Genomic DNA, 20437 nt, shown 5'->3' on the forward strand with positions numbered 1-20437 from the left:
TCTGCAGCTTCTCTGATCTCAGGTAACATTTCCTAGTGCCCCACACTTGTCTCCATGCAGGGACAGGTAGTACAACCCTACATGTGTGCTTTCATTACTAGAGACTTGTGGGTTTTTCCATACAAAGGACTCCTGAGGTGTGTGGTGTCTTATCCTCCCTCTATCAACCTTCAAGACTCCACACACAGAAGGTCACTGAGCAAATTGGTGTGTGCTGTTGTACACCAAGGGACTCAGACACCAAAACTGTTTAATAAGGCCCTTTGGGCAGCTGCTTGGAGTGTGGTAATGACACAGTTCTCACAGGTCCAACTAGCAGGAAGCTATCTTTTGACTATGCTTAGTACACAGGATCCTACAGGAGTATTTAATATGTTGGGGTGGGATGGCTTTAAGATGGGTGAAACACAGAGGTCAGTTCAGAAAGCCTTGGAGGTGTTGCCTCGTTGCATCTCTCTGTCTGTGGGGTAGATGGAAGCTGGGATATCGACACCACCACAATTAAATCTGCCCATAACTTTCCAGGAAAAGACAAACTGCTTGAAAACCTCCTGAAACCAATCTCTGTGCAACTTAAACAAGAGCAAGGATATGTCAACTATGAGCAAGAGAAGAAGAGGGACCATGCCCTGAGCCATCAGACGAATAACGATCCCAAACGTTTTCACACAACAAACGCTGTGGAGCTCAGACTTGAAAGTTCATGTTGTGCCAACATTTAGTAGCTGGGTACAGTAGTAACCATTTTTTCTCCCTCTCCTTTGCTTGTGTTCTTCCTATCAGCTTTGGCATATTAAAGCACCTGTGTGTGGTTGTGTTTGGTGTGATTACCAAGAGAAAAGCTTGGTGATCTGTTGAAAAATGGGCAGAAACCAACCAAATGATACTGTGAGGTTTTGGACATTTGGATCCTTTGGGGCAGCTTCATTTAATGTTGATTGCATTGTAGGCAGCTAGCATGGGGCAGGTATCTGCTCCTCATCTATACTCAAGGGTGAATGTACTATCTATGATATGAGACATCTCACTTTAATGCAGTGACCTCAGCAAGGTGACTGTCATGGCTTTAAGGTGTTTATTCCTGTTCACTGGTGATACAGAGAGGCAGAGCTGTTTTGCTCAAACTCTGATGCCTGTTCTGTCAATGTCAGGGATCACTATTGAGAGATCACCCTCTCTGCAGCTGTGCTGGGTTTGGAAGGCTACCAAGCCCTTGGGAGGAGAGGAACAAGTGGGGTGGTTTCTAAACTAGTGCTGTGATTTGCAGACTTATATCCCAAATTATGCCTGAGGCAAATGTGTTTGATGGGGAAGAAAAGCAGCCTTTGAGGACCACCAGAAAGTGGTAGAGAATAGAGCAGGACCCGAGGAAAGAGCTCAGGTATTAGCAAGAGGCATGCATGGAAAACAGATGCTGCTTTCTTAGTAGCAATCTGCTTGGTGACTTATAAACTCTCAGGCAGGAATGAGCAGCTCGAGAATTTCCTGGTGTGGCTGTAAATGAAAAGGAGCATTCCTCTGCTCACCACACTTTAACTTCCATGAGACAGGGAGTGTGCTTGGCCACCGAAGAACTTTAATAATCACAAAGAGGTAAAGAAGGTGTACAGAGGTTTGCAGCTTCTGCTGTGCTATAAAACACCCTTTGCTCGGGAGAGCGTGCTCTGTTCAGAGCACTCAACAACAGCTGCTGGCTCAATGGAGAGGAATACCAGTGAGGAACCCCCCAGGACTGGTTTCTGTGAATGTTTCTGTAATCCCAGAGTGGAGAAGCTCACTGGAGAGTCCTTTGGTGAATTTAGAGGAGTGCAATTAGGAGTAGAACACGGGACAGCTCGTGGCTGTACTGTACATCACAGACACGGTGCTTGATGCATGCTTCCACCATGGCACTTCAACATCCAGCAGGTAAGAGGACAGTGTAGCATTTCCCCAGCATTTGTGGCTCTTGTGCTGTGAGAGGAACGTGAGAAGATGTGATTCCTGCACGGCAGAAAAACAGTGGTCAGAGTGAGTTCAGGGGTGAGGGTGGAGGGGCCAGAAACATGGAAAGGGAGTGGGAGGGCAGGAGAAGAGAGGTGGACAGTGCTCTGCCAACACTGCTCATGGTGACCTATGATGTGACACTGTGCTTTTTGTAGCAGGCAGAACAGCAGTAAATGCATCCTGCTCTCGTCATCCACGAAGCCTGGAGTTGTGGCACATGCCCTTCTCTTCCTGCTCAGCCCATGACTTCATCTGTGCTATGGAAGCCTGAACTGAAGTGATGGCCCTGGGGAACTTCTCCCAGGTGACAGAATTCATCCTCCTGGGGCTTTCTGATACAAGGGAGGTGCAAGTCATCTTCTTCACTTTCTTCTTGCTGGCCTATGCCACGGTCCTGCTGGGGAACCTCCTCATCATCGTGACAGTCAGGACCGACCCGAAGCTGGCCTCACCCATGTACTTTCTCCTCTGCAATTTATCCTTCCTAGATATCTGCTGCACCTCTGTCATCTCTCCCAGGATGCTGGTGGATCTGCTTTCCCAGAGGAAGGCCATTGCCTTTGAGGACTGTATAGCTCAGCTGTTTTTCCTGCACTTTGTTGGGGCCTCAGAGATGTTCCTGCTGACCGCGATGGCCTACGACCGCTACGCCGCCATCTGCAAGCCCCTGCACTACACAGTCCTCATGAGCCAGAGGGCCTGCTGGCTCCTGGTGGCTGCCTGCTGGGCAGGAGGCTTCCTCCACTCCATCACCCAGACACTGCTCACCATCCAGCTCCCCTTCTGTGGCCCTAACACCATCGACAGCTACTTCTGTGACGTGCCTCCCGTCATTCGGCTGGCCTGCACAGACATCTACGTCACCGAGTGGCTCATGGCTTCCAACAGTGGCTTGATATGTCTGGTTTGCTTCCTGGTGCTGGTCACATCTTACACCTTCATCCTGCTCACAATCAGGGCTCGCTTCACTGAGGGGCACTGGAAGGCTCTCTCCACTTGTGCCTCACACGTCACGGCCGTCACCCTCTTCTTCGTGCCCTGCATCTTCATCTACCTCCGTCCCTTTCGGACCTTCCCCTTTGACAAGCACGTCTGTGTGATCTACACCATCTTCTCCCCAGTGATGAACCCCCTCATCTATACCCTGAGGAACAAGGAGGTGAAGGTGTCCATGTGGAAAGTGTGGAGGGGCTGCACAGTCTTCTGAGACAAGCTGGGTTTGCAGCAAACCTGGAGTGACTTTCCTACAGACTAATGGCAGACTGGGGCATGGCAACAGGGATGCTACGTGTAGGGCAATATCTGGAAACCAAGGGATGTTCCATTCCAGTTAAGGAATTCACCTAATCTCGGTTCCTTCAGGGCTGCAGACTTCACTGGTACTTGTACCTGCTTTGTGGGCTTGAGGTCCCCTCAGCCCAGCTATGGATTGTTCACCTCTGTGGGACAGATGAGGTATTTTAGTGGTTTTTACTGTTCACATAGCTTTGCAATTAGAATTGCAGCTTCTTTTGACAACTGGAACATCCTTTGTGCCCTCAAAGAAGTCAAGGGGACCAAGCTCTGGACTACAGAGCCATAGCAAGACACGGAGAGCTTTGTGATACAGGGAGTGAACTGCAGGTTTGGCTTGGGCAGAGCTCAGATGTTCGGGATGAAATCCTTAGGGAAAAGGAATTGTGCTGAGGAATATAGCAGGGCCTAGATAAGAACTATGGAGCACTGGGTCTGCACGAGGGGGAACCCTGAGCAGCCTCTGAACATTGCTTGGAAGGAGTAAACCAGCATTACACAACTGAACTTGCACTGACACTGTTACTGTTGATTGGGAAACGTGGGGACATTTTTAAGTAATGGATAATTATTCTCCCTGAACTACAAATGAGAAAGATCCAAACCATTGTGGTCTCTGTCAGTGTCTTTTTGTTTAATCTTTGCTTTTCTGTGGTTGTTTCCATGCTGTTCCTCAGTTTCTCACAAGAAGGGATGGACTCTTCCCATCATCTATTCCTCTGCCACGACAAAGTGATTACAACCTGTCCAAAAGCATTTCAGCTGCCTTCTTAAGACACTACCTATTGTTACCACAACCATCTGGTTAGAAAGGAGTGGCTGGAGCCTGGGTGATTTCTCTTTCCACAATGTTGGTGAGAGACAATAGTTTCCTCTACTTCAGCTCTGAAACCTTTAGGTGTGGGGGGGAAAAAAAAAGAGACCATGCTGCCCACAGCAACTGGCTTCAGGTCTCTTCACTTTTAGACTACTTGTTGCTTTTTGGACTAGTCCTTACAGGCATTTTCCGAAAGATCTTAAATAGCAAACTCAGTTTGTATGTAATGCTTGGTTTAGCTTTAGCAAAGCATCGTGACAGGACAATGTGGAACTAGGATATTACAGTCCAGGAATCTCAGAATAGCCTTAGTCCATTTTTAGTAACTTCCAGCACTGTAAAAAGCAAAAGCAGCTCCAAAAAAGGCTGTCATCAGGTTAACAGTGGAACTCTTTGTGTGTAGGTATCAAAGACCTATAGGGAAATCTGGTGAGTAACCCAGCCCTTACCAAAGAGACAAGCAGTTACACAGCAGCTTCTGCTTGGCTCATACAAGAAGTGCTGAAATGCACACTGAGGTTATTGCCCAATTTGGAAAGCAAGCAACTCTGCCTGTGTTGAAATCTGCTGTTCTGCTAGAACTGGGCAGTAGCTGTGACACAGGGATTGGCCTCAGTCATACAGAAGAAGCTGGCAATGAGCAACAGGTCTTTCACCACGGATTGCTGGCACCTGAAGAACCCAAGTTTCACACTAACCAGTGTTAACTGCTGAATCCCCTCCCACAAGAGTCACAGAATGGTCAGGGTAGAAGGGTAGAGATCATCTAGTCCAATTCCCCCATTAAGCAAGAATTAGCTGGGTTTGGTTGGGCTTTTTTGGACCTTTGTGTTATACATCAAAGACCCTTCTTACCTTGGATCAACAGGGTGGCACGGCCATACCTGACATGATGTCTCAGGATACAGCAGAGGGTGGTGGGGTTTATGTTTGCATTCAGCCACCTGGATCCCCCAGTTTGAAGGAAAAGGTGTGAGTTTTGGCTTTCTACACTTCAGCTGATCTAAGGAATGTGAGCTCAGAAGTGATCTGCCACACTTGTGTTGATCTTTAGTTACCAAAGAAGATCTGTGGGACCTAAGGGTATGGACAGCTCTGTTCTAAGAGATAACAAACAGTGCCTGGGAAATGCTTTGTTCTCTCCACCACAGAGGAACCTGAGACAGATGAAATCAGAGGGAAATGATTCTGGTGCAGATGTGGGTGACATAAATCAATGTGCTTATCCATACCTGGAATAACTTGGGGCAGCCTGTTGCTGAAGCTTATTGGCAGAACCACGCTGAGCTGTTTGAGCAGAGCATGTGGAGCTGTCACCACGGTGATATATGATGCAGTGCCATAGAGTTCAACACAATATAACACAAGGGGATACACTGTCAACCACTAAATAATACATATCACAAAGTCAGGTGTCTACAAAGGATAAGCTCTTCAAGTTCTGGTTGTATCTGGTTGCAACATTGCAAATGAAGAGTTGGAGAGCTGGAACTTTCTAAGCAATTTCACTTGTGTGAGAGCCTGATTTTCAACTGAATCAAACCAAATCAATCAATCCAGGCTGGGAATTTTCTTCCCTCTCCCTGCTTTTGCTGTGCTGTGCCACGAGATGGCAGGGACCCACATGCTCAGGGCACCTGAATGCATCCACTGACACTGCTGTTTGCAGGTGGGTCAGAGTCTGTGGGATCCTCTTTAGCTGTTAGAAGGGTCTGAACCTCTTTAACCTTACAGAACAGAGCCATAACTTATGCAAGCCAGTGATTACAGTCCTTCAAGGGACACAACCCAGAGTTCTGTGTGGGGAGGCAGTAACAGTGTTTGAGGAAGAAGGTGGAAGAAAAGAGAGCAAGGTTTTGTTCTGCAAGGTGTCTTTAATCACAGACATTTCCACCTTGAAGTAATTCAGCTTCTGCACCCCTTCAGCAAACTTTATCCCATACGAGGGCAGCAATTACACCACCAAATCCATCAGAAGTTCAGTGTCTGCCAATAGGACAACACTCATTCTTCACCCTAGAATGACTTAGAGCTGGATGCATCCCCCCTAAATCAGGGCATTCCCCTGCAGCAGCTTGTTCTGCAGCCCAGGTGGTTCAAGGGCCTCTTGACAGAGAAAGAGACATCTTTGAAGAGGAAAAGAATTAGAGAGTGTTGAGTGGGAAAAAGTTGGTGCCATCTCCCAGCAAGAATGTACAAGTGTTGTCTGAGTGTGATCTAGTCATCCCAGCTGCCTCTGCACTCAGTGGAGAGAGGCAGTTCTTGCATTGAAGCTCTTTGTGCTGCAGCAGGGATCTGAGATGTTTGATCTGCCCAGGGAAAGCTCTGGAAATGCTACAGGAAGAGCTGAGTGGCCACAGCACCAGCTCTGTGTCTGTCTTTTGTAGCCATCACTGCAATACCTAATTCCAATCTAAGCCTCAGATGATGGCAATGCAGAAGACTCCATCAGTTTTCTTTTGCAGGCTGTCCAGACTTTCAGCCTCCTTGCTTAGGAGCTCACAGAGAAACACATTTCTGTCCCTGGGATACAACTCTGGGGAAGACAAGACTGAGAAAAGACTTGTGCCTTGGTCTCATCCTCCTTTTCTCAGCAGGTGGAATGCTGCAAAAGAAGTGGGAGGTTTTCCACTCTTATCTCTCCTCTGGCAGAGTGCTGTTTTAAATTAGCCCTCATTCCCACACCAGCAGAAAGAGAACCATCAGAAGCATCAATGAGACATCGATCCTCCTGGGTCAAGGTGGATATCCAAATATCTCCCATCTCTGTGCAACTGATGTTTTGTTTTAATGGTGAATTCCTGCTTCTGGAACCTCCCCTTGCACTGGAAAGGTTGAAACATTCAAATGTCCTCTGGGTCAAGCAGATCTCCAGCTGACACAAGGGTAGCTCTGGCAAAAACCAGGTAGCCAGGACATGGGTTAGAGGAGATCACCCCAGAACACCCAGAGGCTGCTGCTCAGCCAGTGTCAGGGTAAATGTGTTGTATTCCACTGACACCTCCCAGCTCTGACAATTCACCTCTAATAAACACCTCGGGCTAAACAGTACATACTAAGTGGTATTAGAGCACATTTTCCAGGACTTCTCCTGTGGTGGGCTATTAACACCTCCACTGAAAGTACCAGCTAACAGCATCTGTGGCAACAGCTTCTGCACCACTTGAAGCCTATAAAGCAAATGCTCAGAACACTTGTGAGCACAGTCACAGGTGGAAAACTCTTCAGCTATTGTAAATCACTGCAAATCTAATCAGAGCCTGTGGTCACTCATTCAGCTGCTCTTTGTTTTGCTTGGTTTGTCCAACAGCTATATATCAGGGGCATCAAGAAGTTAGAGGTGAAATGCTGAGCTGCTGGAGGAAGATGGTGTTTGAGGTAGCCAGGAGCTGACTCTGGAAGAAGATCAGAGCTTCTGTTAGCAGAGGGTTGCAGTCAGGCTGGAAGTCAGCAACCTCACAGTGATGGCCCTGCAACATGTATCTCAAAGCCTGGGGAAGGTAAGAGCCCCTGTACCCTTGGAAGGCTGCTGCAGCTGCTTGCACACTGCTAGTGCAAACTGGTAGTGGCTCTTTGGTCAGCAAAGGGACTGACTTCTTTTTGCCTCTTCCTTCTCTCAGCTTTATGGTGTGTCCCATTAAGAAGTGCTGGGAGGCAGAAGGGTGAGACTATGCAATACAGGCTGGTGACTGTTAGTAGGTAGCTAACAGTTCTTGTCTGATGATGAAATAGCCATCAGCAGCAGTGTGGCAGTTCAGCTCTTCTTTCCTTTGTTCTTTCTGTACTCACAAAACTCTAATTTCCTATTTTCCATGTCCTCTGGGACTAAAGTTTACTCTTTCCTTTGCTCTTCTCTGAGGAACCACTAAGCCAGCCCTTGCTTCTATTGCTTTGCAATGATTGCTCTGACTTTTTGACAAAGCAGCCCAATGCCAATTCCAGCTGGGTTTGGGGACCCAGTGTCTCAAGACAAGCAATTCATTACAATTGATTTGTCTTTCCAGGAAACAGCTTGGGATGCTTTTAATAAGGCCTCAGTAGGTGCTGTTAAAAAGTTGATGCCTGACAAATTGCAGTGGTGCAAGTTGGCAGGTGAGTTTTGGAAGTGTGTGTAAATTGGCTCCACTGTGTGTCATTAAAACCTCAAGTTCTTTCTCTCATGGAAATTAGCAGCTCTCTGAGCTCACACTTGGGTTTTGCTTATTGCTCTAATCTAGAAGACAGTGACTCAAAGGAGGAAAAAGGGAGTCCTTTGAAAACTGGCAGGATCTCTGTGATGCTCTTGTTAGGTATCGAGAAGATGAAAGAGATGCTGGACTTATCACCTTCATTTAAAGCTGTTTGCATGGCAGTGCTGGGTGCCACAGCTTTAAAACTGCTTGGCTTGGGCTGGTTTCAATGCCTCCTAATGAATCTGGTCTTCATAGAAGAAACTCAGCTCACAAATGGTTCTTGGTGTAGATAATGCTAATCCAGAGTTGGCCCAGGGCTCCTGCTCTGCATCCTTCTGGCTGCTCCTTCCTGCTAGAACCTGGCAAATGGGGCACAAGGTTTTGAATAACATCTCCAACTTAGTTTTAGGGGAGAGGATGTTGTCAGGGAATGTGATGGTGAGCCCATAGCTGCAGGGTGGGCATCCCTGCAAATACACAGCTGAGCTCTAGGTGTAGAGATGAGAGCCAGCAGCCCAAAGTCCTGAGGGACTCCAATGCATCCCAGCCCAAAGGAGCATTGAAGACCTCTGACACAAACCTCCCCTTGAAGGTATCTACTTGCAAGTGTTTCCACACCACCCCTTTTCTAGAGGTGTGCATCCTGGTGAGGTATCTTGCCACCACTTGTACATCACTGGTGGCCAGCATGAAGGCATTGAGTAGTTTAGCACAGTGCCAGGCCTTATGTTGTTCAAAGGTTGGATCATCAGCACTGGGCTTGAGATGGAAGGTCTCAGATTAAAAACAGTGAGAGGAAACTGTAGGAGGCCTCTTTTTGTGGCCAGTGTCAGCACATCCCCTGATTATTGGTACAGTAATATGCTTTGAAGCCTTACACCACAGGGAGATTTAGCATAAGGTGTTGTCTTCTTTCAGCTGTTGAACACAAAGATGGGTAACAGTCAGTTTCCACACTGGGTGGAAAGTGAGGGCATAACTGAATGCACAATGCATGGCTGCTTTTCTGGGAGCAGAGGGCAATTTTTGTTAGCTCTTCCAAGTAGTGCTGGTCATTTATGACCCCTCTGATGCTTGGATACTTGTCTGCTACACATGCTGCATGGATTGCCCAAGTGGTTTCTCTTCTGTCGTCCGTGTAGGGACTATAGACCATGGAAAAGATTGTTCCTGGACAAGAATTGGTGGTTGCCCAAACAAATCAGCATGGAACTCATTTATGCTGGTACCACTGCCCTTGCTTAGGATAATGCTCTTCTGCAAAGCAGCTGGAGTCAAACTTAGCTTGACCCAATATAAGTGAAAGACCTCAGGCTCCAGAGCAAGACAAATTGGTTGTAAAAGCATTTGTGATTAAGTCACTTTTAGGCTGTAGATTGCTTAAAGATTGAATTAAGATGTTAACATAATAAAATGAATGTAAAGGTTTTAATTCAAAGAGAAACATTTTGATTTAAAGAAATCAGAACCCTGGACTCCCAGGAAATGTGAAACTTCAGGAGCCTGGATGGCAGCTGAGGGGGGCTGGCAGGACCTGGGCAGAATGAATTACATCATCTAGTTGATTGGGTTTTTTTTTCCTGGGACTAGATTTATGTATGAAACCACAGCCCCTTGCAAAGGTTCTGCAACAGGAAAGTCACAGGAATGAAAGGATTCAGGGTGAGTAAATAGCTCATCACACTTCTAACCCCCTTTGACATTAGTGTGAAAAAGCCTCCTTTATGGAATAAGGGGGTAGCATCCCAAAAAGCTTCAGAGACACTCATCCCCAGATACAGCCTCCCATGTTTATAAGACCTCATTAAAGAGAAGAGGTTCTTACCCTTTGCTGCCAAGCTTGCAGATATCTGTGGCAATATTCCTGTGCTTCTAAACCTGGACCAATCACTTCTTTAACAGACTGATGTTCCTGACTCTGCAGGGAAATACTTCTCTGTCACATTGAGATGCTCTAATCAGTCGTGGGAAGAAGATGGTCACGCTTCCTGAGTAACTAATCCCATGTAGCAGTGAGTATTTCTGTGTTAAGCTTCTCTTGTATTTCACCTGAACAAGTTCCCTGTTGTAAAAACAAGGGATTCTGATTTAAAGCACCGTGTGCCTTTTATTCCTGATGACTGAAATACTACTTAGGGCAGTTTAAGCTCTGAGTTTGGTACTGTTTAAGCTCTGCTGCTATTCAAGCTGGGAGCAAGCTTCTGGGAGAAGCTGAGACAACAGACGAGCCTGTCTCAGATGGGGCTTCAGGGTCATCTATTTGATTTGGATAAATGAGGATGTGTTATGATATTCACACCATCTCACAGCCATGCTCTGGTCGGGAGGTGCCTGTGATGAGCTTTGCTTTATCTCTCTGTAAAGGGATGCAAACCATAAGTATTGGGTTGCAACACAGGGTAGGTGGAAAGATTCTTCAATGCCAAGTCTTCCCAGGCTCCTTTGAATTGGGGAGAGATGAGGGGAGAAGTTTCAGAGAGATTCTAAAAGAATTAATACTGTTATGGCAGCAGATAGGGTCAAATTTATAGGGAGGAGGGAGATGTTTAACTGGATGCTGGATTCTGGCTCTCTTCAGCATCATCCAGTGGGATGTAAAAGCCAAAATGCATGTGTTGATTACCAGGGGTTTGATTCTTGGATAGCATTACTTGCTTAAAACCCAGGTCTTTAGTTTCAGGTAGTAATCCAGACCCCTTTGGTGATGTTATCACTAAACAATTGATGCTGAAATGATTTCTAGAGATCTGTGTTGCACTCCCCTGGCTCAAACTACAGCCACCTTCAAATCCAAGTCAGCTTGCTGGAGGCTGTGTCCAAGCAAGCTACAGCCACTCAGGGAGTATCTTTGTGTTCAGCTTCTCAGGCTGAGAAGATGGTTTGGCAGAATGAAACGTTTCTGATTCATCCCTGTTAAGCTGAACACCTCTGTCTTGCCTTTTACATGAGGCATATGTGAGCAGCAGCCAGACCTGGAGAGTGGCAATGCAGACTTGCAAATGTGTTGGAACTGCAAAACATACCAAATCACCCCCTTCAGAAGGGAGATGCAATTTTGACTAAGTTAACAACTTCTTTCTTCCAGGTAAACCTCTGCAGTGGTTCCTACAGGGAAAGACAAGATGCAGCAGGTCAACCTATCAGGGGTGTCTGAATTTGTTCTTGTAGGCCTTTCTGATGCTCCAGAGGTCCGTTTGCTTCTCTTTGTGCTGTTTCTGATCATCTATTTGGCCACCATGGTGGGCAACATCACAATCCTGATGGTCATTAGCACAGACACACGGCTGCACAACCCCATGTACTTCTTCCTCGGCAACTTGTCCTTGTTGGATATCTTGTGCCCCACTGTCACCGTGCCAAAGATGCTGGGGGTCTTGTTGCTTGAGAGCAAGGTGATTTCATTCACTGGCTGCATGCTCCAGCTGTTCTTGCTCATTGATGTAGTAGGGACAGAGGTTTTTCTCTTGGCTGTGATGGCATACGACCGTTACGTTGCCGTATGTCACCCGCTGCAGTATGTGAACGTGGTGAGTGTGAAGCTCTGTGCTCACCTGGCTCTTGGCACCTGGGCACTGGGGTTTTGCAACTCTCTGTTGCACACATCTTTGATTTTTACACTCCTCTTTCGAGGCTCTAACCAAATTGACCAATATTACTGTGATATCCCTCCTATGCTGGCTCTGTCTCACTCACCTACTTACAGTAGGGAAGTGGTGATCCTCACGGTTGCTGGTGTCCTTGGAGGCAGTGCCTTTGTTGTCACTCTGATCTCCTACATCTACATTCTCTTGGCTATCCTGCACATGAACTCTTCTGAGAGCAGGCACAAAGCCTTCTCCACTTGTGGTTCTCACTTGGCAGTAGTCTGCCTCTTCTATGGGACCACCATCTGCACCTATGTACGGCCTTCCACTACCTACTCACCTCATCAGGACAGGATCGTTTCCATGCTCTATGGAATCCTCACTCCCTTGCTAAACCCCATCATCTACAGCCTGAGGAACAAAGAAGTGAAGTGTGCCCTGAAGAGAGTGATCAGCCAGGTAAGAACTACTCTAACAAGATGAGAACATCTCTCTCAGCCTCTGGCATCCTCTGCAGCCCCAGCAGCTGGATAGACACTGCAGTTTGACTGATCTTCTCTAACTTGAACCACTTAAAAGTTAGATGCTGGAATAAAAACTCCTCCTCAGGGCTCCTTTTTCAGTTTAAAGGGGGAGGTGTGCACCTCCAGGAGGCCAACATGATGCCAGAGCTTTGGGTCATCGTTACAGGAGGAGATGACTTCAAAAGGTAATATTTTTCTCTGCTGAGCACAGAGGAAGCTTAAATGAGAGCCTCAGCCTTGGACACAGCTGTTGGATGCATATCTAAGGCCCTGAATGCTGGAAATTGTACTGTGGACACAATTAGGCTTACTTTCTTCTGTACTAAAGCAGCTTTACAGGACTGATGCCTCCTATTGACCACACTGCTCCTGCACAAAACATGAGCATCCCCTCTGTGGGAGATGGACTGGAAGGAAAGCTCCTTTGCCATCAGTCTGGAAGTGTTTTCAACCAAAATCCATGTCAAGAATCCAACTGCAACACCTGCAGTGCCACCAGACACTGTCTGGCCATAGTTTGCACCATGGATCTCAGCATCAGTCTGCTGGGGTGTGAATCAAATCCCATAAACCAGAGATGCCAACTGTGCTGGTGTTGGTACAGCAGATGGCTTTCCCAGACTCCCTTTCTGGCTGGTGCAAGGAAAGGGAGGCTCTGCAGTCAAAGACTTTGTGACCATTGCAGGGGCATGCCCTGGCCTTTCTCAGTGTTGGCAGGCTGAAGGAAGGTTTACAGAGCATGCTTTTAGGTCTGGGTGAGTCCACAGCTAGGAACAGCGCTTCACTCCAGCAAAAAGGGACATTGTGGCTGCCAGAGGTGGAAAAGGTTGTGCTGTGCAGCCTCTGCTGTGTGTTGTGGCTATAAATCTCTATACCTCTGAGGTAGGAGGCTCTATGCTGGGATGACAACCTCTTACAACTTGAAATGGATCTTCAGCTGGATACACTTTTCTGTACATAGAAAGAACACATTAAATGAGCTGTTCAATTTCAGTTTCTGAGCTTTTCTTTATGTTCTGTTCTCTAGATTCTATTAAGAGCTACAGGCTCTGTTTTTCCTTCCTATTTCCTTAGCTCAGCACAGAATAAGAAAGAGAAAAGAACACAGTGATCAAATACACAACCTGCATGTGAGCTGAAGCTGGGCTCTGAGCTGGAGTTCATGCCTCTTATTTCCCCCTGTGCATTGCTTTAGATATAGATGTGCTGAATTTCACCAGCCCTCCCGTTGCTCAGCCTCTCCTCATGCATGGCCACCCCACACCTCAGGGTGCAGACCCCTGTGTTGAGCTGTGACAGAACAAGGGGGAACTTAAACACAAGGAGGAGCAAGTCCTTTGGTGCTGAGGTGAGGGAGCCCTGGCCCAGGCTGCCCAGGGAGGCTGTGGAGGCTCCTTCTCAGGAGGTTCCCAAACCCACCTGTGCACGTTCCTGTGCCCCCTGAGCCAGGGGAACCTGCTTGAGCAGGAGCTTGGGCCAGCTCCAGGTTGCATGGAGGAGCCCACACCATGAACCACCTCTCTGGTGATTCAGGCAGGTGCTCAACACCAAGAGGTTGTCAAGTAGAAACACGGTGCTAGCATCCCCTTCTCCAATATGAAGAGGTTACAGGTGCCCCGAGCCTACCAAGACCTTGGCCAGCCTGAACAGTGAATTCACTGGGACTGGGAACATCTTTTCACAACATTTAGCACTTTTAGCACCTTCATTTTATGTGGTACCCTGTGACAGTGGATTGGTTTTAAGCAGCAGCGTGTCTTGGGGAGAGCTGCAACACAGCAGCAGACAGGGGGATGTTTTGACATATGCAAGGGAAGGAGATGGAGGGCAAGTGTGGGGATGAGCCTTGAATAGCTTCAGATCTAGTTGTGCTCTTCCTGATAGAGCTGTCTATGGAGGAGGCCACCTCACAGCCTTCAGCCCCTTCAAGCAGCAGAAAGCAACTGGGAGCCACCAGCACCTCTGAGCTGGGGTAGTTTAGGTGAGTCAGGACCCTGATGGCAACAGTAGGTTGGAGTGGTCCAGCACAACTTCACCTGCTGTTTTCCCCCTCAACCACATAACCTCTCATCTCCTCCCACAGACTAAGCCCCATCATTTTAGGAGAGAGGCTACTCGCTGCATCTGGCTCCTGGGTGGACCTTGGACCTGTTCCTGGGTGTGCAAATGTATGCACATTGTATGTTGTCTCTAGCTGCATCTTCTGACCTGGCTGCCTGGATGAACTCTGACTGTAGTTCATCACCTGCCATGGCTGAGGCTGTTGATGGACACCTTGGGATGTCCCAAGCACTTGTTGCAAGGTGCTGAATGACTTTTGCCAAGCAGAAGGTGTTGGCCAGGGGCAGCTGCTGCCTCAGCTGCTGGTGGTGTGATGAACACAGCTCTTATCCTTCAAACTCCAGTGGTGACTTCTGGACCAACCCAGGGGAGGGCTGGAAAAGTTTATGTCAATCCATAAACTCTCTGGCCAACAACTTTGGGGGTGGAGCAGTTGCCACAAACTGAACTGCTTTAGAAGTGCTTCTTGCCTTTACCAAAGAGGAAAGTTTCCTTCTCCTTTATCTCCCTGAGGGTGCCCCCAGGGGCTTGTTAGGAAGAATGAGCTAAGTTTACCAGGAGCTTTTTAAGAAGGTTTGGAGATCATTAGAGGCTTCTTCAGGATGCCCAGAAGGGCTTGTTAAGCTGATGACTCTTGGGCAGTTGGCTCTCAAGGCAGTTCCTTGTTTTAGGAAGGGGAAAACAAGTGTGATTTGTGATAGAAATAGATTTAATGACTTAGCTGAAGTTGGAGCCAGGCCTGCTGAGAGGCTTCAGGAGTCAGGCTGTGACTATTGCCTCCACCTGCTGCTAGACAGGCCTCTTATTTAGTCTCCTTAAGGGTTAAGAAGTCTCCTGTTCTCCCTACCTGTCCAGTTCACATGCATTTGTTCACCTCCACTAATCAGTTACTTTACCTTTCCCTTATCTTCCCTACCAGGAAGAATTCCCTTTAAAGAGTCCTTTTGGCATGGTGGGACCTGAGCTGGTCTAGGACAAAGCTGTTGTCTGGTTCTGGCTACACTTCCCTTCCTTCTGTCTCACCCTGCACTGGCTATCTTTGCATTTATCTTTGTATTTACCCACTAAAGTCTTCATCCATCCAAGGGCTCGTGTGTACTACCCCAAGAGACTCTGCAGGAGATGCAGAGAGATGCACCAGGTTCAAACTCAATGCTGGGCTTGCTCAGCTGACACAGCTCTTGCAAGGCTAACCAAAGCTCTTGTTAGGTGGCTGGAGGGTCTTGGTGTGGAAGGACCCTGCCCAGTTTTGCCCAGCAGCTCAGAAACCAGTGAGGTATCCTTTCCAGACCTGCATCTGGCAAACCAGCTGGGGTTATGCCTTGTGTCCTCCTCCTGAAGCTTTCCCACCTCCTCTTAGCCAGGCTAAGGAATGTTTTGCACTGCTCCTTGACATCGAGCAAACAAATTCATGCCTAGCTCTCTGACTTCATGACTTTGATTCTTCTTCTTCCCTCGTTTATAGATAATTCCCTGGCACTTTCTTAGACATTTACCATTGCATGGGATGAGTTTCTCTGCCCCACTGAACAAGGAGCCCAGGGAACCACCTCAAGAGCCTTGGGAGCTGGCTTAGACTTAGCTGAATCACTCCAGATCTTTAAAGACATGTGACATGACTCTCATCTTTACTGATCAGAAAGTTGTCTGTGTTGCACCATAACCTTCCCTGCTCTGGATCTAGTTTTCCTGATGCCTTCCTCAGGTTCTTCTGCCAGGCAGAAGGGAAAAGGGACAAGGCTGGAGGAGATTTCTTAGAGCAGAGGAGTTTGGCCCACAAAATTAAAGGGAAAAGACAAGATTTTGGCTTTAAAGGTGCTGTATCTGCTTTGGCTGGTTGTGTCTGAGATATCACAGGGGGTTATGCTTGCTTTTCATTCCAAGCATGGGTTTGTTTTGACTCTGAGGTCCACTAGGGAAGGACTTTCTGTGGGTTTCTCTAGGTCTGAATGATTCCATCTAACTTTAGCCATCCAAATACATCCACATCAGGAAGGCTGATGAGTCTGTGCAGATGCATCCTCCCTCTGTAGTCATTGGGGGAGATTGAGATATGAAATTGGAATGACAGTGGCATCCAACAACATCCAGATTTTGGCTACAATGCCATGGAGTAACAAATAAACACACACCCCAGGAGGGAAGATGTCTGTGACTCAAAAAGACAGTGGGGAGGGAGTGAAAACACTTGTGCTGCTTGGATGTGAGCACAAAGCACATCTGTAAACAGGTTGGTTTCATTGTCAGTAAGTTCAGGAGGTCTGAAAGGCTTTTTACCTTGCCTGGGTCACTTAAAACTGAAGGATGTGTCTGAGTTACAGAACATCCCTCTCTGCCATTCACATCTGATTATGCCCTACTCAAATCAGGGAACCAAATCACCTACTGCCTGGTGTGCCCATGACACAACTGAAGGGTCTTGGCCCCTGAGCACCCAGAATTGGGCTGAAATGCAGCAGGAATGAAGAGGGGCAGAAATCAGTTACAGAAGCAGCAAAGTGGGTTATGGAAACAGGGCTGAGAAAATGCTCACACCATGAGGGGATAAACAGTAGCTGCAAACAACAGCAGCCTTTATTGCAGAAGATGGCAGGTTTGTTTGCTAACCAGCATGACAGACACTGAGAAAACCCCAGGTCCAAAGAGACATCCCAGGAGCAGCTCAGGCTGGCAGCATAACTCAGGTGTTATGCTTTGTGTGCTCTGAAGTTAAACACAAAACCCATCAGAAGAAAAAGACACTTGAAGATTTATCTAAAGCACTTGGGTTTTTTCCTCTCAGTTCTTTCTTTCTTTCTTTCTTTCTTTCTTTCTTTCTTTCTTTCTTTCTTTCTTTCTTTCTTTCTTTCTTTCTTTCTTTCTTTCTTTCTTTCTTTCTTTCTTTCTCTCTTTCTCTCTTTCTCTCTTTCTCTCTTTCTTCCTTCCTTCCTTCCTTCCTTCCTTCCTTCCTTCTTTCTTTCCCTTCCTTCCTTCCTTCCTTCCTTCCTTCCTTCCTTCCTTCCTTCCTTCCTTCCTTCCTTCTTTCTTTCTTTCTTTCTTTCTTTCTTTCTTTCTTTCTTTCTTTCTTTCTCTCTTTCTCTCTTTCTCTCTTTCTCTTTCTTTCTTTCTTTCTTCCTTCCTTCCTTCTTTCTTTCTCTTTCTTTCTCTTTCTTTCTTTCTTTCTTTCTTTCTTTCTTCCTTCCTTCCTTCCTTCCTTCCTTCCTTCCTTCCTTCCTTCCTTTCCCTTCCTTCCTTCCTTCCTTCCTTCCTTCCTTCCTTCCTTCCTTCCTTCCTTCTTTCCCTTCCTTCCTTCCCCTTCCTTCCTTCCTTCCTTCCTTCCTTCCTTCCTTCCTTCCTTCCTTCCTTCCTTCCTTCCTTCCTTCCTTCCTTCCTTTTCCTTCTTTCTCATGATGCTCTTGGCTTTTCCCACCTCTGTTCCAAGTGACTTGCCAGAGGGAGGCAGCCTGAAGTTGCAATGTCTTTCTTTACCCCCTGCCTTTTAGACCAAATCCCACATGTTATTTAGAAAGTGATTTGTAGGCAAGGTCTCTTTTGGTTTGGATGCTGTTGAATTGAACACATCTATGATTTCATCTCAGTCTTTGTAAAGAGAAGTCTAGCACAAGTGCAGGTAGAGAAATAATCACATGTGGGTATTGTTCCAACTGAACTAAATGCAGCACCACCAAGCCCTGAAAAACCTTTAAACAAACAGGGATTTGGGTCTCCTCATGGCCCTTCTCAGAGCACACTTCATGTCCTTGTTCCTGAGGCTGTAGATGAGGGGGTTCAGCATGGGGGCTACGATGGTGTAAAACACTGCAACCACTTTGTCCTTGTCCTGGGGAGGCCTTGGCTTCAGCTTCATGTAGGTGCAGATGCATGTGCCATAGAACAAGGCTACCACCAGCAGGTGGGATCCACAGGTGGAGAACACCTTGGATTGCACACTTGCAGCCTGGATCTTTAAGGTGACAACCAGAATGCGGGCGTAGGAAGTGAGGATGAGGAGAAAGGGGATGAAGATGATGAAGATGCTGAACACGAAGATGAGCAGGTCCACCAAGGCAGTGTCGGTGCAGGCCAGGGCCCTCACTGCCAGCACTTCACAGAAGTAATGGTTCAAGATGTCAGGCCCACAGAAAGGCAGCTGGGAGGTGACCATGAGGATGACCGTGGAGCTCAGCAGGCTGCTGGTCCAGGAAGCCACAACCATGTGGATGCAAACCTTCCTGCACATGGCTCTGGGGTACAGCAAGGGCTGACATATCGCCTTATAGCGATCATAGGCCATGACCCCAAGCAGAAAGCATTCTGTCGTGCCAAAAACCAGGCAGAAATACATCTGAGTAGCACATCCAGAGAAGGAGATGGTCCTCTTCTTGGTCAAGAGGTTCACCAGCATCTGGGGCATGCTGGCAGAGGTGTAGCAGATGTCTATCAAGGACAGGTTGGCAAGGAAAAAGTACATGGGTGACTGCAACTGGCTGTCAGCTCTGATCACTGTGATGATTGTCATGTTCCCCAACATTGTGAAGAGATAAAAAACCAGGAACACTATGAAAAGAGCAGTCTGTGTCCTTGGCTGGGAGGAAAGGCCTTGAAAGATGAACTCTGTCACCACGCTTTGGTTTTCTCTGGCCATCGTTATCCCAGTGGTTTAACTGTGAAGGGGAGAAACAGCAAAGTCAACTGAAATCTGTTGCAAGGTGAGTGTGACAAAAGCTGATGCTTGCCTATGAAAGGGAGAGAATCTGCTGTGGGGAATAATGCACCAGAAACAACACACCATCTATTTTACACTGCCTGTTATGGTGACCAGAGAAACAAGGCAATGTTGGGAAAGTTTTCTCGTGGTACATCTAGGCAAAACCCCTCTTCATGTTGGTTGAGGACTAATTGCACAGATGTAACTGTGAATGTTTAATGTATACACATGAATGTTTAATGTATACACATGTTAATGGCCAACAGGGTTACTGTCCTCTTCAGAAAATCAATGTGAGCTCAAAAGATTATGTGTCAAAGCCCCAGCTCTCACTATCCTCTCTTAACATTGGAAGGAACACAAAACAGGCTTTCTGGAGTGAAATAACCCTTCACACACTCTCATTATGACACAGATGTGCTCCTTTGGACAAATATCCATAGACCTGTATCCTTTTCCTGCAACAGAGCCAAAATTCAGCACACAGACCACATCTAACAAGTGAAATAGCACGACCTTAACGCATATCTAGGATCCTAAGGCATTCTCATCACTCCTACAACTCATGTCCTGTCTCTGTGTAGTATTGCCTAAGATGTTTTAAGGCTTTAGGACGAGAAGATAAGTTGATGAGTAGTGTATAGTCACAGCTGCTGGATCCTGAGTCTTGGTGCAGTAAAAGGAGAGTAGCAGAACGCCCACAGAACTTCCACGATGCTGCTGAAGACACGAATAAACGCCACTTGATCTGCTCTAGGGTAACTGAGACATCTGAGGGTGGCTGCCACGTTTGATGCAGGGTTGTTGGAAGGCTTGTGCTCCTCTGGAATGAAGATTGGACAAATGACAGGTCACACCAATGTGTCTCAAGTGGTACCAGCCTGCTACGGCTGAACAAATTGTTTGGATGCCTTCTTGATACGGTCAATGGACTCTAAAGGGCAACCCAGAGGAGCAGCTAGACCAGAGGTGATAACTTTAGCTGCCTCGACTTCTCAGTTGTTCCTGAGAACCTGAGTAACCTTCTGGCTTTAACCTTGATGCCTGGTTTGTTCCTCACCCATGGCAGAAATTCAGACCTATAACTTACATGTGAACGTTTATCTCTAGATGCTGAAATCTGATGCCTTCACCTGGAACTGAATCCCATCCTGTGTTTTTGAGACCAAGCAGATTCCCACAACCTGAATTATGGTGTCAAAGGGAAGCCTAAGAAATAATCCTAGAAAGCTCAACTCCAGGAGGCACTTTGCCTCAGCCCAAGGCTGCTGTCTCAGAGGAGGTGAGATGGCTGAGCTGCCACCCTAGTCAAC

General features: G+C 47.1%; 3 protein-coding genes across 3 annotated transcripts; 2 read left to right on the top strand and 1 right to left on the bottom strand.

Annotated features, from left to right (window-relative positions):
* Window positions 1-2245: 2245 nt before the first annotated feature.
* LOC104550479 (olfactory receptor 4D5-like) lies at window positions 2246-3193 on the top strand. Its single transcript, XM_010209226.2, has one exon. The coding sequence runs from the start codon at window positions 2267-2269 to the stop codon at window positions 3191-3193; it is 927 nt and encodes a 308-aa protein (XP_010207528.2). The 5' UTR covers window positions 2246-2266.
* An 8197-nt stretch (window positions 3194-11390) lies between these two features.
* On the top strand, window positions 11391-13413 carry LOC104552347 (olfactory receptor 5V1). The gene is made up of 3 exons (XM_010209225.2): window positions 11391-12311; window positions 12476-12561; window positions 13404-13413. Exons 1-3 carry the CDS (start codon window positions 11391-11393, stop codon window positions 13411-13413), a joined length of 1017 nt encoding a protein of 338 aa, XP_010207527.2.
* A 4706-nt stretch (window positions 13414-18119) lies between these two features.
* On the bottom strand, window positions 18120-19061 carry LOC104550666 (olfactory receptor 2D2). The gene has a single exon (XM_010209228.2). The coding sequence runs from the start codon at window positions 19059-19061 to the stop codon at window positions 18120-18122; it is 942 nt and encodes a 313-aa protein (XP_010207530.2).
* Between the last annotated feature and the right edge of the window lie 1376 nt (window positions 19062-20437).

This window comes from Colius striatus, chromosome 7, assembly GCF_028858725.1.
Source record: "Colius striatus isolate bColStr4 chromosome 7, bColStr4.1.hap1, whole genome shotgun sequence".
Classification (NCBI taxonomy): domain Eukaryota; kingdom Metazoa; phylum Chordata; class Aves; order Coliiformes; family Coliidae; genus Colius; species Colius striatus.

What these genes read in the sequence shown, in the direction of transcription:
- LOC104550479 (XM_010209226.2), top strand. Translation starts at nt 2,267, where the DNA reads ATGGCCCTGGGGAACTTCTCCCAGGTGACAGAATTCATCCTCCTGGGG.
- LOC104552347 (XM_010209225.2), top strand. Translation starts at nt 11,391, where the DNA reads ATGCAGCAGGTCAACCTATCAGGGGTGTCTGAATTTGTTCTTGTAGGC. An exon ending in TGAAGAGAGTGATCAGCCAG is followed by an intron (nt 12,312 to 12,475) that starts GTAAGAACTACT and finishes CTCCTTTTTCAG; the next exon opens with TTTAAAGGGGGAGGTGTGCA.
- LOC104550666 (XM_010209228.2), bottom strand. Translation starts at nt 19,061, where the DNA reads ATGGCCAGAGAAAACCAAAGCGTGGTGACAGAGTTCATCTTTCAAGGC.